At 40.6% G+C, this 23,110-nt stretch overlaps 1 protein-coding gene across 1 annotated transcript; it reads right to left on the bottom strand.

The window, feature by feature from the left end:
* Positions 1-12,414: 12,414 nt before the first annotated feature.
* On the bottom strand, positions 12,415-20,478 carry C11H2orf78 (chromosome 11 C2orf78 homolog). Its single transcript, XM_061156126.1, has 4 exons — positions 20,215-20,478; positions 19,254-19,341; positions 15,529-16,275; positions 12,415-14,309 (listed from the first exon to the last, which is right to left on the bottom strand). The coding sequence occupies exons 1-4, from the start codon at positions 20,476-20,478 to the stop codon at positions 12,415-12,417; spliced, it is 2,994 nt and encodes a 997-aa protein (XP_061012109.1).
* Positions 20,479-23,110: the final 2,632 nt, after the last annotated feature.

Genomic DNA, 23,110 nt, shown 5'->3' with positions numbered 1-23,110 from the left:
TATTTGTTTTAGGTTAGCAATATTAGATCTTGGCTGTCGTAGTTTGAGTGTTTAAAGCTGTTTCAATATTAAAATGATATTTGAATTTATCCCTTGCTTCAAGGTATAGTATTCAGCTTTATAAACTTTAAAAAATTTTAGTAGACTAATTCATGTTCATGTATGGCAGAAACCAACACAATATTGTAAAGCAATTATCCTTCAATTAAAAATAAATTTAAAAAAATGTCAGTAGACTGAAGCCCAATATGTTTAATATTTGATTATCTAGAAATATTATATCAATATGTATTTGTTCAAGCCTACTATATTGTTGTTGTTGTTTAGTTGCTCAGTCATGTCCAATTCTTTGTGACCCCATGGGCTAGAGCATGCCAGGCTGCTGTGTCCTCCACTGTCTCCTGGAGTTTGCTCAAACTCGTGTCAATTGAGTTGTTGATGACCACTATATAATATCAACGAATCTGCTTGCTTTGACCACCGCAAAATTGTCAAGAACTTTTCTATTTATCTACACATACTATTTCATAAATGGGTATGCTTAACAAGGACTAAACTATTTAAAACTGAAATAGAAACCTATTTGCTTTGGAGTCGGATTGTATTACCCAGTAATTGAATGATTTTGTTCTATTGCTGTCTGGAAGAGTACCCACAACTTCTTTAAATTCTAAAAATAGTTGCTATAATAAAAAACATCTTTTGCCTCATTATCTCATTAACTTACAATTTTGAATCTTATGAAAGAACTACTATTTTAATTTTGAGTAGGGTTTTCCTGCCAGATAGACACTCTAACACACTGACATGAATCGATTATTCAACGAAGGATTGCTGATCTGAAAACCTGGGTAAATTTACCAGGTTTTCTAAATCAGAGAAAAGAAACTCCTGAAAATTTCCATTTGTTTGTGTTACATTCTACACAAAATTGTTGGCCTGAGGTACTAGACAATTGTTTTTTGCCTAGAAGACTAACTTTTTAATGTAGCAACATCAATAAAATGTATTGAAAATGAGTGTTTAATCTCTAAGTGTCACTGTGCAAAGCAATGGGGACACAAATATCTGTGTGACACAGTTCCTACCCTACGACCAGGGCATGGTGTTTATTTGCAGCAAATAGAGAGTGACACATTCTGTTTGTGGATGTGTATATGTATGAACGTATGCACAGCCTCTTTCCAGAAAGTTCTGCACGCCTACTAGTCATTCTATCTCAGGAGACTGTTTATCACCACTCCAAAACTTTATGCTATGGTTTGAAAGTTTAGCTCTTGATTGCCATACTGAGTGAAGTAAGTCAGACAGAGAAGGAGAAATATCACGCGACATCCTTATGTATGGAATCTAAAAAGAAATTATACAAATGAACTTATTTACAAAACCGACTCACAGACTTTGAGAATGAATATACGGTTGCCAGGGGGGAAGAACTGGGGGAAGGGATAGTTAGGAAGTTTGGGGATTGATATGTACACACTGCTATATTCAAAATGGGTAACCAACAAGGACCTACCGTATAGCCCAGAGAACTCTTCTTAATGTTATGTGGCAGCCTGGATGGGAGGGGAATTTAAGGGAAACTGGATACATGTACAAGTATGGCTGAGTTCCTTTGCTGTGAAACTAACACAACATTGTTAATTGGCTATGCGCCAATATAAAATAAAAGTTAAACTCTCTACAAATACTTTAAACCCCAAATTTTGAAAGACTCTCTGCAAGTTTGTTAGTGTGATGATATGACCTATCCTTCAAGGTCTAGCTTAAAGCCCCTGCACAGGTACTGCCTTCTCCACTAGGCCAGCATCCAGATCTCTAATTTCTCCCATTCTCTGTTATGTATATTTTTCTTAAATTTCCCTGGAGTGATTCTGCATAGGCATTGGCTTTTTAGACTTATGGCTGAAAGCGCTTATCAGACTTTTCCCCTTCACAATCATAAATATGCAAGTCTGTGCTAGGATTCCCCTGGAGGTAAGGGGGCGGGTGGTGTTGAAAACCTCTTTTGACATGCTCACAGCTCTATTCCCAGTGCCCAGGACACTTGGGACCCCAGATGATACTCATTGGATGCTCAAATGTTGTTGAAATAAATGCTGTCTAACTGTCCCAGGGACGGGGAAGCCTGGTGGGCTGCCATCTCTGGGGTCGCACAGAGTCGCACACGACTGAAGCGACTTAGCAGCAGCAGCAGCACTGTCCCAAAAAAGAATTACTGGGATAGGTAGCCAATCAAGGTAATAACTGAGATGAACAATGAAAATAGTGGTCATTATTTTCTTGGGACCAAATCTTCTCTACAAGGCAGTTAGAACTAAGAGCAGAAAGTCTCCAAAGCTAGATGCCTTCATGTATTGAGCAAATTTTTATTAAGTACCTGTCATACTCATAGGTCAGTGTCAGGCCATGGGTTTACAATAATGAAAAAGAAAAACTCAGCTCTTACTCTTTTAAGGCCCTCGTAGATTAGAGCCATCAGAAGGAAAACAAAAATGAGTAAGTTTCTCAAGTGATTGCTAGGTGATTTCCATGCATTGAGACACCCAAACAGTGTATCTTTAACATTGCTAGGGAAAGGGGATGCTCAGAAAGCAGAAATGGAATGTGTACTTAAGACAAATTATTCCCATTTTTTTTTTCTGTGAACCCATTGGGAATATAAAATCACAAATTTGAATTCAAAAAGCAAGTATTTGAGAAGAAAAGATATGGAAAGAGCTGTTTACAAGAAGGGAATTACAACAAGTATACTGGAATCTTGTACATTTGTATACTACGAATGCATGGAAATTAGGTTCTTTTTCATCTGGAGTTTGGAATTACATTATGAGGAAGCTCATTGAGAAGCCTGCAGAAAAACCAGTAACATAAAGATGACTCTGAGGTTTGGGGCTCCACCTACTGTTAGTTTTGAAGAGTGGTATCTCCTGTCATCAAGAAAAATATCTAGTCAGGAAAATGAGTTTCTATGCATGCCTGTAAGGTTTTAAATATGTGTGTATTATTACAATTAATGCTTAAATTTGCACATATGCAGTCAATTTTATTTGGCATATTTTCTTCATTTGTTACCTGCTAGTTAGCCATGAGTTAAATGATTTATTTCCAAATAACTCAGAGCCTTTGTTTTAGGTAAGAGTGTCATTATCAAGGTTGAAATTTCAGCAAGAGTTAAAAGAGATAAGAAGTTTTAGGACCATTTGAGTTGTACAATTTGGGCTGAGGGATTTTATCATTTTATATTTGGTTTACATAGTTATTTGCAAAAATATTGGCACATGACCAACCACTATAACCATGAATGCAAGATAAAGAATTGCATGCCACTGTATTTATACTCCATGAAAAAAATTCATTTATTTAATCAATGAACAACTGTTTACTGACTACCTACTATGTGCCAAACACTGTTCAAGGGATTGGGGATATATTAGCAAACAAGCAGGCAAAAAATAAAACAATGCTGCCCTCAAGGATCTTATATTCTAGTGATGGGTGAGGGAGTGATGGATTACAAACGATTATATGATAAATAAGCAAGTTACATGTTAGAAGATTCTAAATACAATGGGAAAAGTGGGTCTGGGTGAAAGGAATCAGATTGAAGGAAAGGAGAACTGCAGGGGGTGCAATTGCAATTTCAGACAGTACAGTCAGGTAAACCCACATTGGAAAGATTTGAGTAAAGACTTGGAGGGAACAGCCAGTGCAAAGGCCCTGAGCCAGGAGGTGGCTGGTGTATTTAAGGACCGGCAATGGCTGAGTGTGTTGGGAGTGGAATGGGTGACAGGGAACATAATCAGTAGATCATGTACTGCAGGGGTCAGCAAGCTACCTGTTTTGTAAAGGAAGCTTTACTGGAACACAGCCGTGCCCATTCATCTACGTGGTTTCTATGACTGCTTTCATGCTGCCACTGCAGAGTTGAATAGCAGAGACAAAAACAATCTGGCCCACAAGACTAACATATTTACTGACTGGCTTTTTGTTTGCTGACTCCTGATGTAGGTAGGGCCTCATAGGCCATTGCAGGGCCATTGGCCCTGACTCTGAGAAAAATGAGAACATGGGAGGGCTCAAACAGGACAGGATCTAGTGTTTTTCAAGAATCATTATGGTGGCTGAGTAGACAAATTTTAGGCAGGAAAAGGTGGGAAGAGAGAAGTCAGTCAGTATTGTGGTTCACAACATACACTGAGGTCCTCCCAGGACACCATACAAATTCGCCAGGCTGTAGCAGGATATTTAAAATTCTTGAAAGATTCACAGCAATATTTGACATCTGTTAGAGACCATGTGAGCTTCTAGCTGGTAAGTAGTTCACAGTTTCAACATTAGGTTGTGCTATATTCTTTTCATTGCTGACATATAAACCTGGGATTCTGGCAGTAGCCGTAACAAAAGACAAATACTATTTGAAAACCAATGTGGAGCAGGACATGAGGCTGGCAGCATTCAATTTGATGCCAAAGTTTGAGATGTTGCATAGTGCCCAACAGTTCCCCACATTCCATTAGCAAATAACTGTGGTTATTTCAGAGTAAAAATATATATATATTTTTAAATTTTAATTTATGTGTATTGTTTTTCAAATGTCTGCCTTGTTATTGGAGCATTGTATTATTATACAATGGAACATTTTTCCTGTGACTTCTCTAACAAATCGACACAATTATTGGCTTAAAAAAGCAGAAATTTAATAGTTCTGGAGGCCAGAAGTCTGAAATCAGTATCCCTGGGACAAAATTAAGGTGTCTCTTGAGGGAGATTTCATTCCTTGCTTCTGCCACCCTCTGGTGGCTGCTGGCATTGCTTGGCTGGTGCCTGCAAAACTCCAGTCTGCCTCCATGGTCACATTGCCTTTTCATCTTGTCTCTATCAAATCTCTTTCTGCCCCCATTTTGTAAGGACACATGACTGTGTTTAGGGCCTACCCTGATAATCCAGGATAACTTCCCCATCTCTGGATCCTTAATCTGACCACATATGTAAAGATCTTTTTCTAAATAAGGTAATAATATTTATAGGCTTGAGAAATTAGGACCTGATCTCTTTGGGTGGCCATTTTCCTGCCTACTACAAACAGAAATACTTATTAATTGTTGCCACCCAGCTACTTAATAAATGGGATTGTTAAGTATTCTTTGAGCCTATAGTTGAGACAGCAAGGGCTCTGTAAATCTAGAAAGTTCAGGAAGCTTCTCAGTTAAATGTGTCTCCCAGTAATCCAGGCAGCAAGGAAAGAGGTTCGAAGTGGACGAGTTCCAGATACAATTTGAAGGTAAAGCAGACAAAATTTGCTGCTGTGCAGTTGGGAACGAAAAAGAGGAGTCAAGTGGTTTTGAAGGCCTCTGGCCTGTGCAACTGGAGAAATGACATTACCATGAACTGAGATGAAGAAAACTGTGCATGGACCAATATTCTTGCTGGGTAAGAGGGCAGGTTGGAGATTCCATTTTGTACATGTTTAGAAAAGTCAATAAGAGAGGAGGAAAAGAGGGGAGGGGGAAAAAAAGATACACATTCCTGGCCGGGACCTGCCTCCAGACTCTCCCCCTGTCCCCAGTTTATTCTTCCTTTCATGGTGGCCAAATGTCCCCCAACCCATGAGCCATTCAGGTTGTTGTGTTTTGACTTCCTACTCAAAACATGGCCTGAGCAAATATTGAGATGAAACTTAGAGAAGACCCAGAAATCTTCACCTGACCCAGAGTCCTAATGTAGAGCAAATAAGTCTCTGCTTGGGGAACTGAAAATTACAGGATCCCCAAGTTTCAAATAATTACATCAAATGATGGAGCAGAACTTCAGAAAGATGGAGGCTGTGGCATAACTTTTGAATCTCATCAAACCCTCCCATCTGGGAAGCAGATCTGCCAGATTGGATGTAGTCAAACAGGAGATGGCAAGAGTGGACAAGGACATTTTAGGAATCAGTGAACTAAAATGGATGGGAATGGGTGAATTTAAGATGACCAATGTATCTACTACTGTGGGCAAGAATCACTGAGAAGGAATAGAGTAGCCCTCACAGTCAACAAAATAGTCTGAAATGCAGTACTTGGTTGCAATCTCAAAAATGACAGAATGATCTCATTTCACTTCCAAGGCAAACCATTCGACATCACAATAATCCAAGTCTATGAAGACCTACAAGGCTACCTAGGACTAACACCAAAAAAAATATGTCTTCATCATAGGGGACTGGAATGGAAAAGTAGGAAGTCAAGAGATACCCGGAGTAACAGGCAAGTTTGGCCTTGGAGTACAAAATGAAGCAGGGCAAAGTCTAAAGGGTTTGGCCAAGAGAATGCATTGGTCATAGCAAATACTCTCTTCCAACAATACAAGAGATGACTCTACACATAGATATCACCAGATGGTCAATACTGAAATCAGATTGATTATATTCTTTGCAGCCTAAGATGGAGAAGCTCTATATAGTCAGCAAAAACAAGACCTGAAGCTGACTGTGGCTCAGATCATGAACTCCTTATTGAAAAATTCAGGCTCAAATTGAAGAAAGTAGGGAAACTACACTAGGCCATTCAGGTATTACCTGAATCAAATCCCTTATGATTATACAGTGAGGGTCTCAAGTAAATTCAAGTGACTGGATCTGGTAGACAGTGCCTGAAGAACTATGGATGGAAGTTTGTAACATTGTACAGGAGATGGTGACCAAAACCATCCACAAGAAAAAGAAATTCAGGAAAGCAAAGTGGTTGTCTCAAGAGGTCTTACAAATAGCTGAAAAAAAAAGAGAAGGAAAAAATACAGAAATAAAAAAGAGAAGGGAAAGGCAAAGGAGAAAGGGAAAGATATACCCATCTGAATGCAGAGTTCCAGAGAATATCAAAGAAAGATAAGAAAGCCTTCTTAAGTGAACAATGCAGAGAAATAGAGGAAAACAATAGAATGGGGAAGACTAGAGATCTCTTTATGAAAATTGGAGATACAAAGGGAATATTTCATGCAAACATAAGCAGAATAAAGGACAAAAATGTCAAGGACCTAACAGAAGCAGAAGAGATTAAGAAGAGGTGGCAAGAATACACAGAAGAACTATACAAAAAAGATCTTCCTGACCCAGATAATCACCATAGTGTGGTCACTCACCTAAAGACAGACATCCTGGAATGTGAAGTCAAGCAGGACCTTACAAAGGATTACTATAAACAAAGCTAGTGGAGGTGACGGAATTCCACTGAGCTATTTCAAATCCTAAAAGATGATGCTGTTAAAGTGCTGCACACAATATGCCAGCAAATTTGGAAAACTCAGCAGTGGCCACAGGACTGGAAAAGGTCAGTTTTCATTCCAGTCCCAAAGAAAGGTAATGCCAAAGAATGTTCAAATTACCATACAAATGCACTCATTTCACATGCTAGCAAGATTATGCTCAAAATCCTTCAAGCTAGGCTTCAGCAATATGTGAACTGAGAACTTCCAGATGTACAAGCTGGATTTAGAAAAGGCAGATGAACCAGAGATCAAATTACCAACATCTGCTGGATCATAGAAAAAGCAAGGGAGTTCCCAAAAAATACCTACTTCTGCTTCATTGACTACACTGAAGCCTTTGACTGTGTGGATCACAACAAACTGTGGAACATTCTTAAAGAGATGGGAATACAAGACCACCTTACCTGCCTTCTGTATGCAGGATAAGAAGCAAGTTAGAATTGGACATGGAACAATGGATTGGTTCATAACTGGGAAAGGCTGCATATTGTCACCCTGCTTATTTAAATTCTATGCAGAGTGCATCATGCGGAATGCTGGGCTGGATGATTCACAAGCTGGAATCAAGATTGTCCGGAGAAATATCAACAGCCTGAGACATGCAGCTGATACCACTTTAATGACAGAAAGTGAATAACTAAAGAGCCTCTTGAGGAAGGTGAAAGAGGAGAGTGAAAAAGCTAGCTTAAAGCTCAACATTCAAAATCATGGCATCCAGTCCCATCACTTCTTGGGGAAGTGGAAATAGATGGGGAAATAGTGGGAACAGTGTCAGATTTCATCTTCTTGGGCTCCACAGTCACTGTGGATGGTGACTGCAGCCATGAAATTAAAAGACACTTGCTCCTTGAAAGAAAAGCTATGACAAACCTAGACAGCGTATTAAAAAGCAGAGACATCCCTTTGCCAACAAAGGTCTGTATACGTCAAAGCTATGGCTTCTCCACTAGCCACGTATGGATGTGAGAATAGGACCATCAGGAAGGTGGAGCGCCGAAGAATTGATGCTTTCAAACTGTGGGTGCTGGAGAAGACTCTTGAGAGTCCCTTGGGCAGCAAGAAGATCAAACCAAACAATTTTAAAGGAAATTAACCCTGAATATTCATTGCAAGGACTGGTGCTGAAGCTGAAGCTCCAATACCTTGGCCACCTTATGCAAAGAGTTGACTCATTGGAAAAGACCCTGATGCTGGGAAAGATTGAGGGCAGGAGGAGAAGGGGATGACAGAGGATGAGATGGTTGAATGACATCACTGACTCAATGGACATGAGTTTGAGCAAACTCCAGGAGATAGTGAAGGACAGGGAAGCCTGGAGTGCTGCAATTCAGGGGTCACAAAGAGTCGGACTCGACCTACCAACTGAGCAACAATAAAACCCTCTTATGGAAATAGAGCAGCCAAAACCACATGCCCATGGGTAGCACTTATTGAGAAACTAGAAACCCCCTCAGTCTCTAGTGAGACTGAGTCATTCACAAAAATTACCAGGCTGTGGTAAAAGGAGAACAAAAATAAACCAGGTTCCTGCTGATGAGCAAGAAGCCAAAATGAAGAAGAATAGTGGGTATCAGGGCAGTGTGATTAGTCCCACAGATACTCTGTCTTCTGATAGTAGTTATGAATAGAAACCAAATAGTAATTGCTAATAACATGTAGGTGACCAACCCTTGAGAGCTAAGGCAGAGAGAAGGAAGGATGCCATTGTACCTTGTCTCTGGTTCATTGAGTTTCCTGGGGCTGGTGTGTGATCATCTTGGGTAAAATCATTTAACTAAACCATTTTTGCTAAGCTTTCATGGGGTCCTTTCTCTGAATGGTGTCTAGTGATAAAGCCCACTGGTTTATGCCTCCTGCAAAAGTTATTGTTATTCCAGAACAAAATAGGTGAAATATTGATGGAACTGCCATGAAGAACCTATTTCCAGGTGGCCTCACATCTCCCTTTCAATGTGTTTTAAAACTGTTTTCACCTAAAAGCAAATAGCAGAAAAGGATTGGAATTAAATCCCATACAAAAGCAGTGTAAGGAAAGAGAGAATAAGGAACAGAATGGCATCTCTTCAGACAATAAAAGCAAGTTGGAAAAGACAGGCCCACAAAACAGATAAAAACTGTAGCCTATCATTTCAAAGTGGGTGAAAAGATGGTAGGAAAAACAATGCAAAAAGTGAAAGAACATGGATTGTGAAGGGAATGGCAAGTTACTATTTAATGGTTACAGAGTTTCTGTTGAGGATGGTGAAAAAGTTCCAGAAATAGTAAATGCTGATAAATGCCACTTGTGGGTATTTGGTGGATTTATTTCCATGAAAGGGTTTGGGGAGATTCAAAAGCTGTTCTGCTGGGCCCATCTTTCTGAGGTCCTGCTCAATGTTTTGATATAATTATTTTGAATTTGGATAGTGGTGATGATTACACAACATCATGAATGCATTTAATGTCACTGAATTGTATACTTAAAAATGGCTGGAATAATCAATTTTATGTGTGTTTTACCGTAATAAGAAAAGATGAAAAAGCAGTACAAGTCAGAATTAGGTAAGATAACAGAACTTAGGACAGAATTCAAAATAAAAGAAATAAATTCATAAATGAAGTCTGTTTAAAATAATACAAGAGTATATAATGCCTTAATAGAAACAAGAAAAAGAGAAAAATATTATAATTTATTTATTTATTGTTGCTGCACGAGCTATTCTTTAGTTGGGGTAAGCAGGGTCTAACTTTTGTTGCAGGGTGTAGGCTTCTCACTGTAGTGGCTTCTCTTGTTATGGAGTACAGATTCAGTAGTTATGGCACATAGCATGAGGGATCCTCCTGGCCCAGGGATAGAACCCATGTCTCCTGCATTGGCAGGCAGATTCTTTACCACTGAGTCACCAAGAAACCCGAAAAAGGAGAAAACTTTTTAAAATAAGATGCAAAGAGTTCTAGAGAAATGGTAAATATAAAAAAAAAGATAGGCAGAAAAGAGGACAATCTATAAAGAGTAATATAAATATGTAGAAGAATCTATTTTACTATAAAGTTGACATCTCAAATCTGTGAGACAGATTAGTCAATAAATTGTGATATATGCATGTTGGGGTATAAATATTTCTCTGGAAGCAAATGTCTCTGAGGAGGGAAATGTGTGGCTTGCGAACTTAGGGAATAGGGTGAATTTCCATTGAATACGCTTGTGTATCTTTTCTAACGCTTTGTCGTGTGAAGTGTGCCTGAATTCTAACCCCAGCTCCCCCAGTTGCTAGCTCTTAATCTTGGGCAAATTCTTCCCACTCTCCACACCTCTTTATCTGTAAAATAAGGTCAATAACTTAGCCTGATGCTGCCTGGCACTAGATAAACTCTCGATAAAAGGAAATTATTAGTGGAAACCACCCAAATATCCACCAATGGATGAAAGGATTTTTATACTGGATTATGCAGTCATAAAAAGGGGAGATGCACCAACACCAGCTACCACATGGAGGAACTTTCTTGAAAACATTACACTGAGAGAAGCCAGACACGTTGGTCACATTTACACTATTTCCTATACATGCAGTGTCCAGGAAAGGGCAAAACCATAGAGACACAAAGTAAATTGATGATTGCAGGGGCTGAAGGAGGAGGGGATGAGGAGGGCCTGCTGATGGTTAAGAGGGTTTCTTTTTGGGGTGATGAAAATGCTATGGCTTAGATACTGGTGATGATGGCATGCACAGGCTCGTGAATGTTCTAAATGGCACTGAAGTTGGAGTTTCAAAAGGCGAATTTTAAGATATGTGAATCATATCTCAATAAAGTAATTTACAAATGAAAACTGCCAATTTTCCTACAGTCACTATCCGCTGTTTCCATCTCTCCCTCCTTCCCACGCCCACCCTCTGCCACGCCCCCCAACCCCTGGCCCGCATTAACCCCAGTCCCCGACTCCGCCACCCACCCCACCACTACCCACGCCCGCTCCTCATCTTCACGCCCTTGAGCTGCCTCTCAAGGAACCTCTGGACTGCAGGATACCTGCAACGTGTGGCTGCCGGAGCAGCGACCTACTGCGCATGTGCCTACCGCTCTCGCCCGTGAAAATGGACCCTTCCAGAGGATTTTTTCTCGTGCGCTTCAGTTGATGGCGATGTCTTGATGGCGTTATTTAGAGAAGGCAGCACGCGCACGGGTCAATGGAGGAAGCCCCTCAAGTTGACGTTTGGGCCCCTGCAGAAGTTTGATCTCTTCCACCGGAAACCTCCGGATACTATGCTCTAAAAGCCAGGTTGGCGGCCTACTGGAACTTGCAAATACTGAGGACTTCGGGGGGCCTTTGGGCCTCAGATTGAGGCCTTGTACCTCCGCATGCGATGTGCCCTCAGCCCGCTGCTGAACCTCACCAAGCCGTGGCAGAGGAATACTGGCCCTGCCTGTTGTTGCCAGGGTCCACCCAACAGCGTATTGCCGCCCCGGTGCCTAGGCGTTGAGTAAATGGTGCTTTCTATCCCAGGCCCTGTTGCTGAGCCTCTTGCGGCAGCAGTTCACTTGGCCCTCGCCCTCTCCTCAGCTGCCAAGATAAGGCTGAGCCCTTGCCACTCATCCGGTAGACTTCCCAATTCCCCTCTGTCATCACACTTAGGTAACTCAGACCTTTCAGAGGGGTGTCCTGACCCTCTTGAAATACCTGTCTGGTGGTGGTGAGACATAAGGCCAATGTCAAGGAGAGACTTTTTCTGTTTCTCCTCGTCAAACTAGACTCATCTTCTGTCATCTTCAACTCGACTCAAATTTTGTTCTTTCAATCCTAACCTCAGATCCTACTTTTTACTTCTACCATTTCCCCGACTCCTGCTTCCTTTTATAAATCTGTAAAATCTCTTGGCCTTCCTAGCCCTGGCCCAAGTTCCTTCCTCTTTCCTCAGGTTTTACACGTTTTCCCTCTTCTCTCATCCAACATTCAGTCCTTCCTTTCTTGGGCAGACTTTGATTCCTGCCCCAACCAAAAAAAAAAAAAAAAGGCACAGTTGACATCATCTCAAATTCAAAAGTCTTCTTTATTATTTGTCTATTAACTCTATTATATTTGTTCAGTTTTAAGTTTTAAAATATATCAGAATAAATAGAGAAATTTATATCTATACATGGAAAAGCAACTGGTACCCCAGGTGGCACCAACAATCCTAGCAGCTCTTACATGGCATACCCATAGTACCGAGCAATTTCCATCTCTTTTTCCCTCTCAATGAAATATTGCACTTTCCCCAAAGAGGTGTATTTAGCAGCATTCTCACGCTCTAGTTGAGCCTGCCTCTTCATGGCCTCCCGCTCTGGCCGCTGCTCTTTTGTGATGGGCTTTGACATTACTGGCTCAGGCACATTGGGTTTCCTCCAAGGAATTGGTTGGAAGCGGAAGTCTTGGAGTAGAAATTGGGTTTGAGGCTTGGGTGGGGACTGGCGCTTGGTCACAGGAGGGGGAACAGACTCCCGCTGGAGAGAAGTGCAAGATGAAGTTTTGTAGGGTACAGGCCGAGGAGCAACAGACTGAGGGACACTAGGCCAGGTAGGTTTGGTCAAACCCGGTTGGGTTGGATTGGTCACAGTTGTCTGAACTGGTTTGGCAGGACCTGGCAAAGATGCAGGAGCTGGGCGGGATGCATTGACTGCAGCAGGTTGAGCTGAGTTAGTAGAACCAGGCCAGGCAGAACAAGCCACAGCAGGCCGATATGAGGCCACAGGCTGTGGCCTCCGAGGAACAGGTCGAGCCTGAGGCTTGTCCAAGGTAGGAAAAGGCAAAGGTACTAACTTGACCTTCCCAGGAGGAGGCAGCTCACACCGTGCTGGAGATAGACACTCTTTTTCAGCACCATCATCTGGTTTCTGGGCTTTGACTTGAGTTTTGTCAGGACCTTTACCCTCACATGGGGTATTGAGCCATGACTTAATAGCAGGGGATGGCTGGGGGTCTTTAGGGTTGCTTGAATTTCCCAGGACCCGAGAGGAATTGAGCCCAGTTTTCTTATCACTCTTCTTCCCCAGTGCATGAAAAACCTGCACAGACTCCAGCATGTGCATGCCTAGGCAGCTTCGAGGCTTTTTAAAGTTCTCTTGGCTAAAGTCAGGTTGGTTTTTCTTCCGCTTCATCTTGGGAATGCTTGGCTTCTCCTCTGCCTTGACTTTGTTCCCTGATGGCTTATTCTTTTCAGCCTTCTTTTTTTCTCTGGTTCTCTTGGTCTTTTCCTGCCCATGGCTCTTAGCTTTGTTGATCCTGCCGGATGCAGCTTTCTGAGCTTTGCTGTTCGACTGTTTGACTGTGTTCACAGGAGCCTTGTCACCGACTGCAGCATTGCATGTAATCACTTCTTCCCCTAACAGGCACTCTGGGTTCTTTGGCTGGATTTTGGCCTTGGGAGCATCACTGACAGACTCAGAGGCTTTATGTTTGTTCTTCCTGGGTTGATCAGAGGGCACCTTTATGACATTTGGCTTTTCCTGCACCTGATTTACCTTAACAGCGCTGGTATCTTTGGCTTTGATCAACTTTGGAGCTTCGGATTGATCAAGGTCTTTCAAAGAATGAAAGAACTGGGGAAGGTGAATATCCTCTACCAGTGTAGCAATGTCTGCAAAGCCACTGCTAGAGTCAAACCCATTTTCAAGTGTCCCTAAGTCCTCAAAACTCAGGCTGTTCTTTCCCAGATTCTCATTTTCAGAAACAAGTTGCTCCTCTTGGCTGAGGGGATCAATGCTGGCCAGGAGCTCGTGAATATCAGAGATTTCTAAAGGCACTAGCGGAGGATCTTGGTTTTCTATTGGAATCTGGTAAGCATCCAGAGGCTTTGAAAACTTAGTTTTAATATCATCCAAATTCTTATTATCTGTTTGTTCCTGGCTTGGAACTGGAGGCAGTGCCAGGAGATTACTGGCACTCTGGACTGGAGTTATCATTGAAATGTCCCCAAGTTCAAGTGGTGGATTACTCTCAAGTATCTGGATATTTCTGCTAATGCAGGACCTAGGGAATTCTGAAGTTTCTGAGAGACAAAATGTCTGGCTTGGAAGTTGCGATCCCAGGGAAGTCTCCATCACTACAAAGGAATCAAGGAAGAAGTCAGTCCCTGGTGAGTGAGATGCTCCCTCCACCCCCAGACACCAGCACAGTAATCATGTACCTTTCAATGACGGGCAAGGCATTTCTACTACCTAGTCTTAAGGACGGTGGACACTGTCTTATGCTAGGAGCTAAGAGGTGGCTGTTCTAATCCTTACTGGTGATCATTTGATGTCACTGATTTTTGGCTTTCTTTGTATTCCATAGGGATCCTATAAACCAAATTAAAATGAGTCCTATTTTTAAAATATAACATGTCTTACAAAGCCTAGCATTCTCATGTAGAATCCTTTCAATTCTCCCCACTTTCCTGAGAGACTAAAAACACTTCACACCATGAACTATGGAGAGGGAGTAGAGCTCTTCCTGGTAAAATAAATCAACAAAGAATCTTCAGCCTGCCTGCTCCGGACAGGATCTCAGACCACAAGGTCTTAAATCTTGGTATAAAGTAAGGAAGTGAGGCACAGTTAAACTGGCACTATCATAATATGAGTTCTGAAACACCTCCCAAGAAGACTATAGCAATAGATCAGGGAAGGGAGTGATACAGTGTGGTAGTACAGGGGGGCTGATCAACTAGAGCACTGAAAAACGTGGTACCTTTTGGTACGCGCTCGTGGTGCTGGAGAAGACTCTTGAGAATCCCTTGGACTGCAAGGAGATCTAACCAGTCCATCCTAAAGGAAATCAGTCCTGAATATTCACTGAAAGGCCTGATGCTGAAGCTGAAACTGCAATACTTTGGCCCCCTGATGCAAAGAGCTGACTCATCTGAAAAGACCCTGATGCTGGGAAAGATTGAAGGTGGGAGGAGAAGGGGACGACAGAGGATGAGATGGTTGGATGGTATCACCGACTCAATGGGCGTGAGTTTGAGTAAATTCCAGGAGCTGGTTATGGACAGGGAGGCCTGGCATGCTGCAGTCCATGGGGTCGCAAAGAGTCGGACCCAACTGAACGACTGAACTGAACTGTGGTTCTCTTACATGTAGCATAAATGACCTTTACAGTGTGCAACCTTCCACCTGCATTAGGTGTTCTTATATACAGTCTAAAAACAGAGCACTGAGCAAAGGTCGTGGTTATTAAAGTCCCGGGATCTAAATTCTGTCTATACGCCACTTCCCAGCTGTAGATTTGACCCCATTTTTTGAATGCTGAGCTCATTCTACTTTCTTGCTGTTTGTACTCACCTTGAAAACCTGTTTCTGTGATGGGCTGAGCAGACACAGAGTAGTAGATTCCAGAGGTAGAAGCTGGTGGTAGGATATCTGTGGGCTGAATCTCCTTTAGTACCATGACCATTTCTGGTTGGGCAGAGGTCCTGCCTCCTGCGTGCGACACAGAGCCATAGGACTGCAGGCAGGGGCCAAGCTCTCCAGATAGTAAAGGCCCCAGTGTGCCTTGGTGACAGTAATATACCTGGCCTCTTTCCTGGGGGGTAAGTGACAGGCTGTGTCCCTGATTTGGAATCTGAGATGGTGTTCCCTGAACAAGGTTGGCGGAAAGAGATGGATACAGAGGGACCATGCTAGTGACTTCTGACGTTTTGTCATACTGGGCTGGCATAGACATGGAGGAAACAGCTGTGTCTTGGTCAATGACTGTCACAGTGAAGTCTCCAAGTGAAGAAGACTTCTTCTCAGTGTCCCACTCAAAAATACCTGGATAGGAAGCAGCTGAAGTGGAGAGCTGGCTCTGGCCAGCGACTCCAGATAACATAGTTGTGCTGGAATGTTGGTAAAGGTAGGCACTACCCATGAGTGGCTGGAAAGAGGTGCTGGAGCCCGCTGGCAATAGCCATGCTGAACTGAGGGCTGGAGCAGAGACCCTGGAGAAGTTGCAGACACTTCCTGTGAGGGAAGCTGTGTTGCTCACCACAGGAAGAGAGAGCTGCAGAGAATTCTGAGTTCCAAGTACAGATGGATTTTGGAAATTTTCTGTAAGAACAAGAGGGTAAGAAAAAGATGAGTGAGACTGATAAATTCTCACTGTGTTTTGAGGAACAGCATTATCTTAAGGTTCTTGCTATCAGACACCTCTAATATCAATACTTTCTGAGAAACCCAAAATCAGGCAGTTATGATGGCCGTAAGGGTTGGAGCAGTTTGACACTTCCTAATGTTAACTGCCTGTGCTCCCGTCTTGGGCATACGTTGTGCAGAAGACCCAAGTGGTGTGGTTCAGACATTGTTCTCCAGGCAGGAAATATCCTTCTTCCTGCCCTATCTTTCCCTTAAGCCTGCACTAGTATTGACTTGCATGCTGTTTCCTAAAATTGAAGCATTTTCGAACTAGGAGGTCCTTAGAGAACTTCTGTTCTCATAGTTTCATTTCATGAGTAAGGAAACTGAGGCTAAGAGAGTTCAGATTGACTTGTTCAAGTTCTCTCATTATGTTAGTATCATTCCCAGGTTTCAGAACATAAGTATCCTGACTTTCTTGCCAGGATGCCGATCTGAGCATGATGTGGCCAGAAACCAGGAGAAATTCAGCTTATAATGTAAGCATTTTTTTGTCCATTAGAAAACAGTATAGCTATTACTATTGTAATCCTTAGTGTTTCAATTTGCTTACACATTTCCCTCACTGTTACCTGGAGTCCAGTAATAAATTTAGAGGGTCATCTTTACCCTCTTCAAGCCTGACTTCTCATCCCACCTCAAAATGATTATCTGAAAGTGAATTTCTGAAATGCCTTTTGAATGAAAAAAGTTATTTAACTCTCTGAGTTTCAGAATACTTATCTATAGAGTGGTTATAACAACAAAAGTAATAATAGCAATAATAAGTAAACATGGATAATTAATACAATACATAATAAAGAATAATACATGAGTAAATGAATAAATTACATATGATTTGTATGGAGGAATATTTAATAAGTCCTAGAAAGACATATAAAAATCATGAAAAACGTATTAGTCAATGTATATATACGTGTGTAATATAAATATGAAAACTTCGGTATGTGGCAAGTGTTAAAGCATAGTAAGTTTCATGATAAATGAAGTTCTGTATCAAATATGCAATATTATGAGTGAATATTGCTCACTTTATCTTGGTAAATACTATTAACGAAAAGACAGAATATAGGTGACTTTGAATGAATTCCTAGCCAATACATACTGACAGAGAAGATATATCTGTAAAAAATGTATAGCAAGCTACAGAATGCAATAAATGTGAATGTATAGGTAGCCCAATATATGTAGATAATTATTTCAGTAAAAAAAATGGTACAAAGCAGACAGCAAAATAATGTATAAAAGAATTTCATTATTGGGCTCATTCATGTTTTCATGCAGCAAGTAACAGGTACTAAGTCTAGTAAAAACATGTATTTCAATGAATATAACTATATCACAAGCAGAAAGGAAAACTTAAAAAGTATCAAGACGGTTTTCATATTTATCCTAGAACTTAGATTATAATCATCTTCAACATCCAGAAGGATGATATTCCAAAGCCTGAAAGAACTATCTTCACTAGAATCCAGTTTAAAAAAGATTTTTAAATGTGGGAAAATCCAAAGGACTCCACAGCAATATTTTAGATAAATGCAGATTTTTTTTCCTTAGCAGCACTGTGCAGTCTGGCAGTGAAAGCGCTGAGTCCTAACCACTGGACCATCAGGGAATTCCCTATATGTGGAATTAATGATGCAGGGTTTGCCTTTTTGTTTTTCTTCTTAGGTAGCCAAGCTCTAAAAATGGATGATGGCTGTTGGTCAATGTGCTCTCTGTGTTAGGAAGGAAATAATTGTAAAGATCAAAAGCAACCTTGACTTAGAACCTACTAACACACAAAAGAATTAGTCCTTCTGATTTAAGTTAGAAAATATCATTTAAAAATGTTATTTTTAATTGGCAAAATGTCTAATAGTTTCAAAGTCAGAATGAATGAAACACTGAAAATCAGCCCCCCTAGATAATCACTTTTGTTTCTTGCTTGTAGGAAGTATCATTTCTAAAACATATTTCTAAAATATTTATATTCAAAATTGTCAAGTGTCACCTGTGTTGAGAGAGGCAATAAAAGAAAAACACTGAGTATGATTTTTCTGATAAGCTGTTTTTCCTGGTGATACCTTATTCTGGCCTTACTTTCCTTCCTAGTCTATTAATAGAAGCATTTGCGAAAATCAACAGTATTTTGCCCTGCTCTAAGCAGATTGCTGTCTGTGCTCTATCTGCTTTAATTTAAAATCTTTGGATCCTGTCAACATTCCATCCCAAACTACTTTTTTCTTGAGAACTCCTCCTTGCTTTCCCTCCTCATTCTTATATTTTCTCCTTACTCTTGGTTCCCATTGGCCTCTGCCGATGAAGCCAGTCCTAAACTTCCTTATGTTTGACTACACACCTCCCATTAGCCCAGTGCTCTCCATTTTCTCTCCTTGTTTTCTCTTTTCAACTTATTTAGGTAGGAAACTCCAAAAATAAGTGAATATTACTTTTTGAGCAGCACTAAATTTAAAATAACTAAAACTGAAATATTAACTGAGGGTGACCATTACGGGTGAAACATCTCAGGATATACTGCTAATTTTCTACACCACCTGGCTTTTCTCTGTTTCTGTTGAAACACTCTTCAGAAGTCTCTGATTTCATGTTCTACATGGGTACCTTTTGAGATTCAATATTGAAAAGAAAAGGACCAGAGAGATAGACCAATGTAGCATCCTAATGTAACACTGGATGTAACATTAGATGAGGAAAAAACAGACCTTGTGAGACAGTGACTTGTCCAAAGTGTCCAAAGTCACAGAGATAGTAAATGTCCAAGTCAAAACTGAAATTAGGTCTCCAGATTTCTAGTTCAATACTTTCCTTCATTATTCCATTTTGAATCTACTACTAAATTAATGGGCAGATAAAAAATCTAATGAAAAACTTTATAAAGTTTCTTTCCATACCTGACATGGTCAGAGAAGAGGAGGAAAGATTAACTGCAGATACAAGGGAGGAGGAGATGATGCTAGAGGATGTCTTGAGTGACGGCAGCTAAAGTGGCATGTGTCCAGTACAAAGGTCACTGGTCACTGGTAACTGGTCACTTGCTATGATCCAAATTTATTTACAAACAACTCCATGGAAACCCCAAGATTCTACCAGGTGGTAGTAGGTTTGGTGGGAGAATGATGTCACAAAGCAGGCAGTTTAAAGGTACGATATAGCCAATAGGGAAGTCAGATTGCCAATAAGAAGACAGGATTGGATGGAGAAAAAAGGTGTAGGAAACACCTAAATGTTTGAGCTTTGGGGAGGTGAAGTCTTCCAAGACAGATTTACTTCCCTCAGGCTCTTCCATGAAGGAAATCATTGCAACATTTCTTATAGATGCTTATTAATATAATTAACATAGCTACTTATATTCTACATAGCATTATATTTTATGTTATACACTTACAGTTACATATATCTTGGTTAATTAATAACCTTAGAGAAGAAGGAAAGAGCCATCCAGTTTGAACTATTATAGTTGTTCTGAAATCCTATCAGTTTATTTAATTAGTGAACTTGCAGTAGCTTTTAAGGAGCAAAGGAAGGGATTAAGAAGCTCTTTCTGTAACTTTGGTAAAGAGTGGGGCGAAGTTGGTTGAGTGCACCTTGTGGAGAATGATGTGGTCCAAGTTTCTTCTCTTTAGTTTCTTCTCCTTGACCCCTCCTTTTCTTGGGCTGGGCCAGGCTGGACTTGCATTTCTCTTCTGCCCTCCATTTTTGTTGTTGCTGTTTTAGGCATTGTTTCTGGGACAACTCTTGATCTTGCATTCTTACCATCTTGCTTGTTACTTCCTGTCAACTTCCAGCATCAGGAGTCTTCTTTTCAGTGCTTGATGCTTCACAAAATTGACTCTGCCCAGTGGGAGCAAATACCAGAGAGCTTAGGACACACAGCTGGTTGCAGACCTTTTCTCTTGCAGCCTTTGGTTGCAATTCTTTTGACCATAATTTGCTACCTCTGGTTCCTTGGGCCACACGGGCATCCTGACATCCAGCTCTTTTATATACGAGAGGCATTCTGGATACTGTCCCTTTTCCTTCCCACGTAAGTATATCCAGGGTGGCAGTTACTGTAGCCTCCTCCCCCTTGCAAACAGCCACTCTAGAATCTTGGACCTCTGGGATTCTCTCTTGCATGCTTGGGTGTGAGGCCAGGCAAAATGAACAGGAGAATTAGATATAGAAGAGGACATTTGTGGAAAATAGACTGGGGGGGGATGCTGGTAAGGTGAAAGGGCACAGGTTAAAAGAGAGTCATGTAGATTTTTCAGTTTCTTAGTGGACACACTTTGGCCTCACTTTGTATTAACAGAACCAACAATTTTAGATATAGATATATTTATGTAGCCTGACAGTGCAGCAACTGCCATGAATTCTGTACACTAAAAAGAATAATCTTACATATATTTTTCACTTTATGTCATATTACCTTATTTATATCATTAATTTGTGTTTATAGAATACAGACTTTTAAAATGCTCTGGTTTTGCCTACATGGTTCTTTCTTTGTCATATTTTTAAGGAATCCAATGTTGTAAGGCATACTGCATATTTATTTTGAAGCATCATGAACTAACTTGACCTGATGGATTTTGTGGAAAAACTTTAAAAAGTGTCTGTGAAAAAGGCATTTTGTTGAATTGCGCTGTGCACCCAAGTGGAAGGAGCAGCTATCTGCTGTCAGCCCGACTTGGCCTCGAGTGCCTCTGCTTTCCCCCATGGTTAATGCTTTTCTCACTAACCACTCTTGTGATTTTGATAATGTGAGTTATGGCTGAGTTCCTAACGACTTAGATGTGGGGTAAGCTGATTTGTAGGAGGAAATCTATGGTTCTATTTATTTTCCTTGGTAGTAAGCTTTCAGGGGTGCAAAGAGAAATCTATCTGGGGACTTTGCTAATACCAAGATGGTATCTCATAGATGGGATCTCCGAAGACACATATTTAATTTATACGTGGAGAAGGAAATGGCAACCCACTCCAGTATTCTTGCCTGGAAATGTCCATGGACAGAGGAGTCTGGTGGGCTGAAGTCCATGGGATTACATGACTGAGCATGTGTGCACAAGGGTGGAGGGAAATGGCTTGGTAGCAATAAAGTGGTAGAACTAAAAAAAAAAAAATTATATGCTTGTTTTCCCTATTATGAAATATATGGGGGATGATACTTAGCTGACAAGAAATTGTGAAAGTTGTGGTGTACAGATGTGGCTTTGGCTTTTAAGTGTATATCAGGGTTTTTTTCCCCTAAGTTTCATACTTTAGATGGCCTATTTCCATGAGTCTAGTATGTGATGTGAGGCTAACAATATATACTAAATACCTGCAAGCCAAACAAGTCTCTCTTTCTCTATATTCCCATGGATATCAAGGGACTCGTGACTACTGCAGGTTTGGGTGGATGGTGTAAGATAGAGAGAAATGCAGTAAGACTAATTTTGGTAGCAATAAAATGTTTGCATACTAAAATGTTCAGTTCCAATATTCAATTCTACTTAGGAAAACTATGAGTTAGGCTTTTCCTGATTCCACCAAATCTAAGTAACTTATTTGTTTTCCTTAGTTCCAGTCATTTAACTTTAGCTTGCAATCTCAGCATCATCTTATCCTCTAAGTGAATCTTACATGTAGGAAGAAGAAATTAAAGAGTTCAACACTTTGGAACATCAACCCTTCCCTGACCTTAGGTCTTATTTTTTATTTTTTAAATTTATTTATTTTTAATTGGAATATAATTGCTTTACAATGTTGTGTTGGTTTCTGCCATACATCAACATGGATCAGCCATAGCTAAACATATGTCCCCTCCCTCTTGAACCTCCCTTCCACCTTCCACCCCATGTCACCCCTCTAAGTTGTCACACAGCATGGGGTCAAACTCCCTGCGTCATACAGCTAATCCCACTGGCTATCTATTTTACCTTTGGTAATGTACATGTTTCAATGCGATGCTCTTAATTCATCCCACACTCTCCTTCACTGTGTCCACAAGTCTGTTCTCTACGTCTGAGCCTGTATTACTGCCCTACAAATATGTTCATCAGTACTATTTTTCTAGATTCCATATGTATATGTTAATACATGATAGTTGTTTTTCTCTTTCTGACTTACTTCACTTGTATAATAAGCACTAGGTTCATGCATCTCATGAGAACTGACAAATTCATTCTTTTTTATGGTTGAGTAATGTTCCATTGTATAGATGTACCTCAACTTCTTTATCCATTCATCTGTTGATGAACATCTAGGTTGCATCCATGTCCTGGCTATTGTTAAATAGTACTGCTAAGAACGCTGGGGTACATGTGTCTTTTAGAATTGTGGTTTGCTCAAGTAGTGGGATTTCTGGGTCATATGATGGTTTTATTTCTGTTTTTTTAAAGAAATCTCCTTACTGTTCTCCACAGTGGCTGTATCAACTTACATTCCCACCAAGGTTGCAAGAGCATTCCTTTTTCTCAACATCCTCTCCAGCATTTATTGTTTGTACATTTTTTGGTGATGTCAATTCTGACAGTAATAAGGTGATACTTAATTTTAGTTTTGATTTGCACTTATCTAGTAATGAGCAATGATGAGCATTTTTCATGTGTTTATTAGCGATCTGTATGTCCTGTTTAGAGACATGCATGTTTAGATCTTCTGCCCATTTTTGGGGGGACTGTTTGTTTTCCTGATATTGAGCTGCCTGAACTGCTTGTATATTTTTGAGATTAATCCTTTGTCAGCTGTTTCATTTGCAATTATTTTCTCCCATTCTGAGGTTTGT

This window comes from Dama dama, chromosome 11 (assembly GCF_033118175.1).
Source record: "Dama dama isolate Ldn47 chromosome 11, ASM3311817v1, whole genome shotgun sequence".
Taxonomy (NCBI): domain Eukaryota; kingdom Metazoa; phylum Chordata; class Mammalia; order Artiodactyla; family Cervidae; genus Dama; species Dama dama.
Note: the sequence above shows the minus strand (reverse complement) of the source record. Positions and strands in the feature narration are given on the sequence as shown.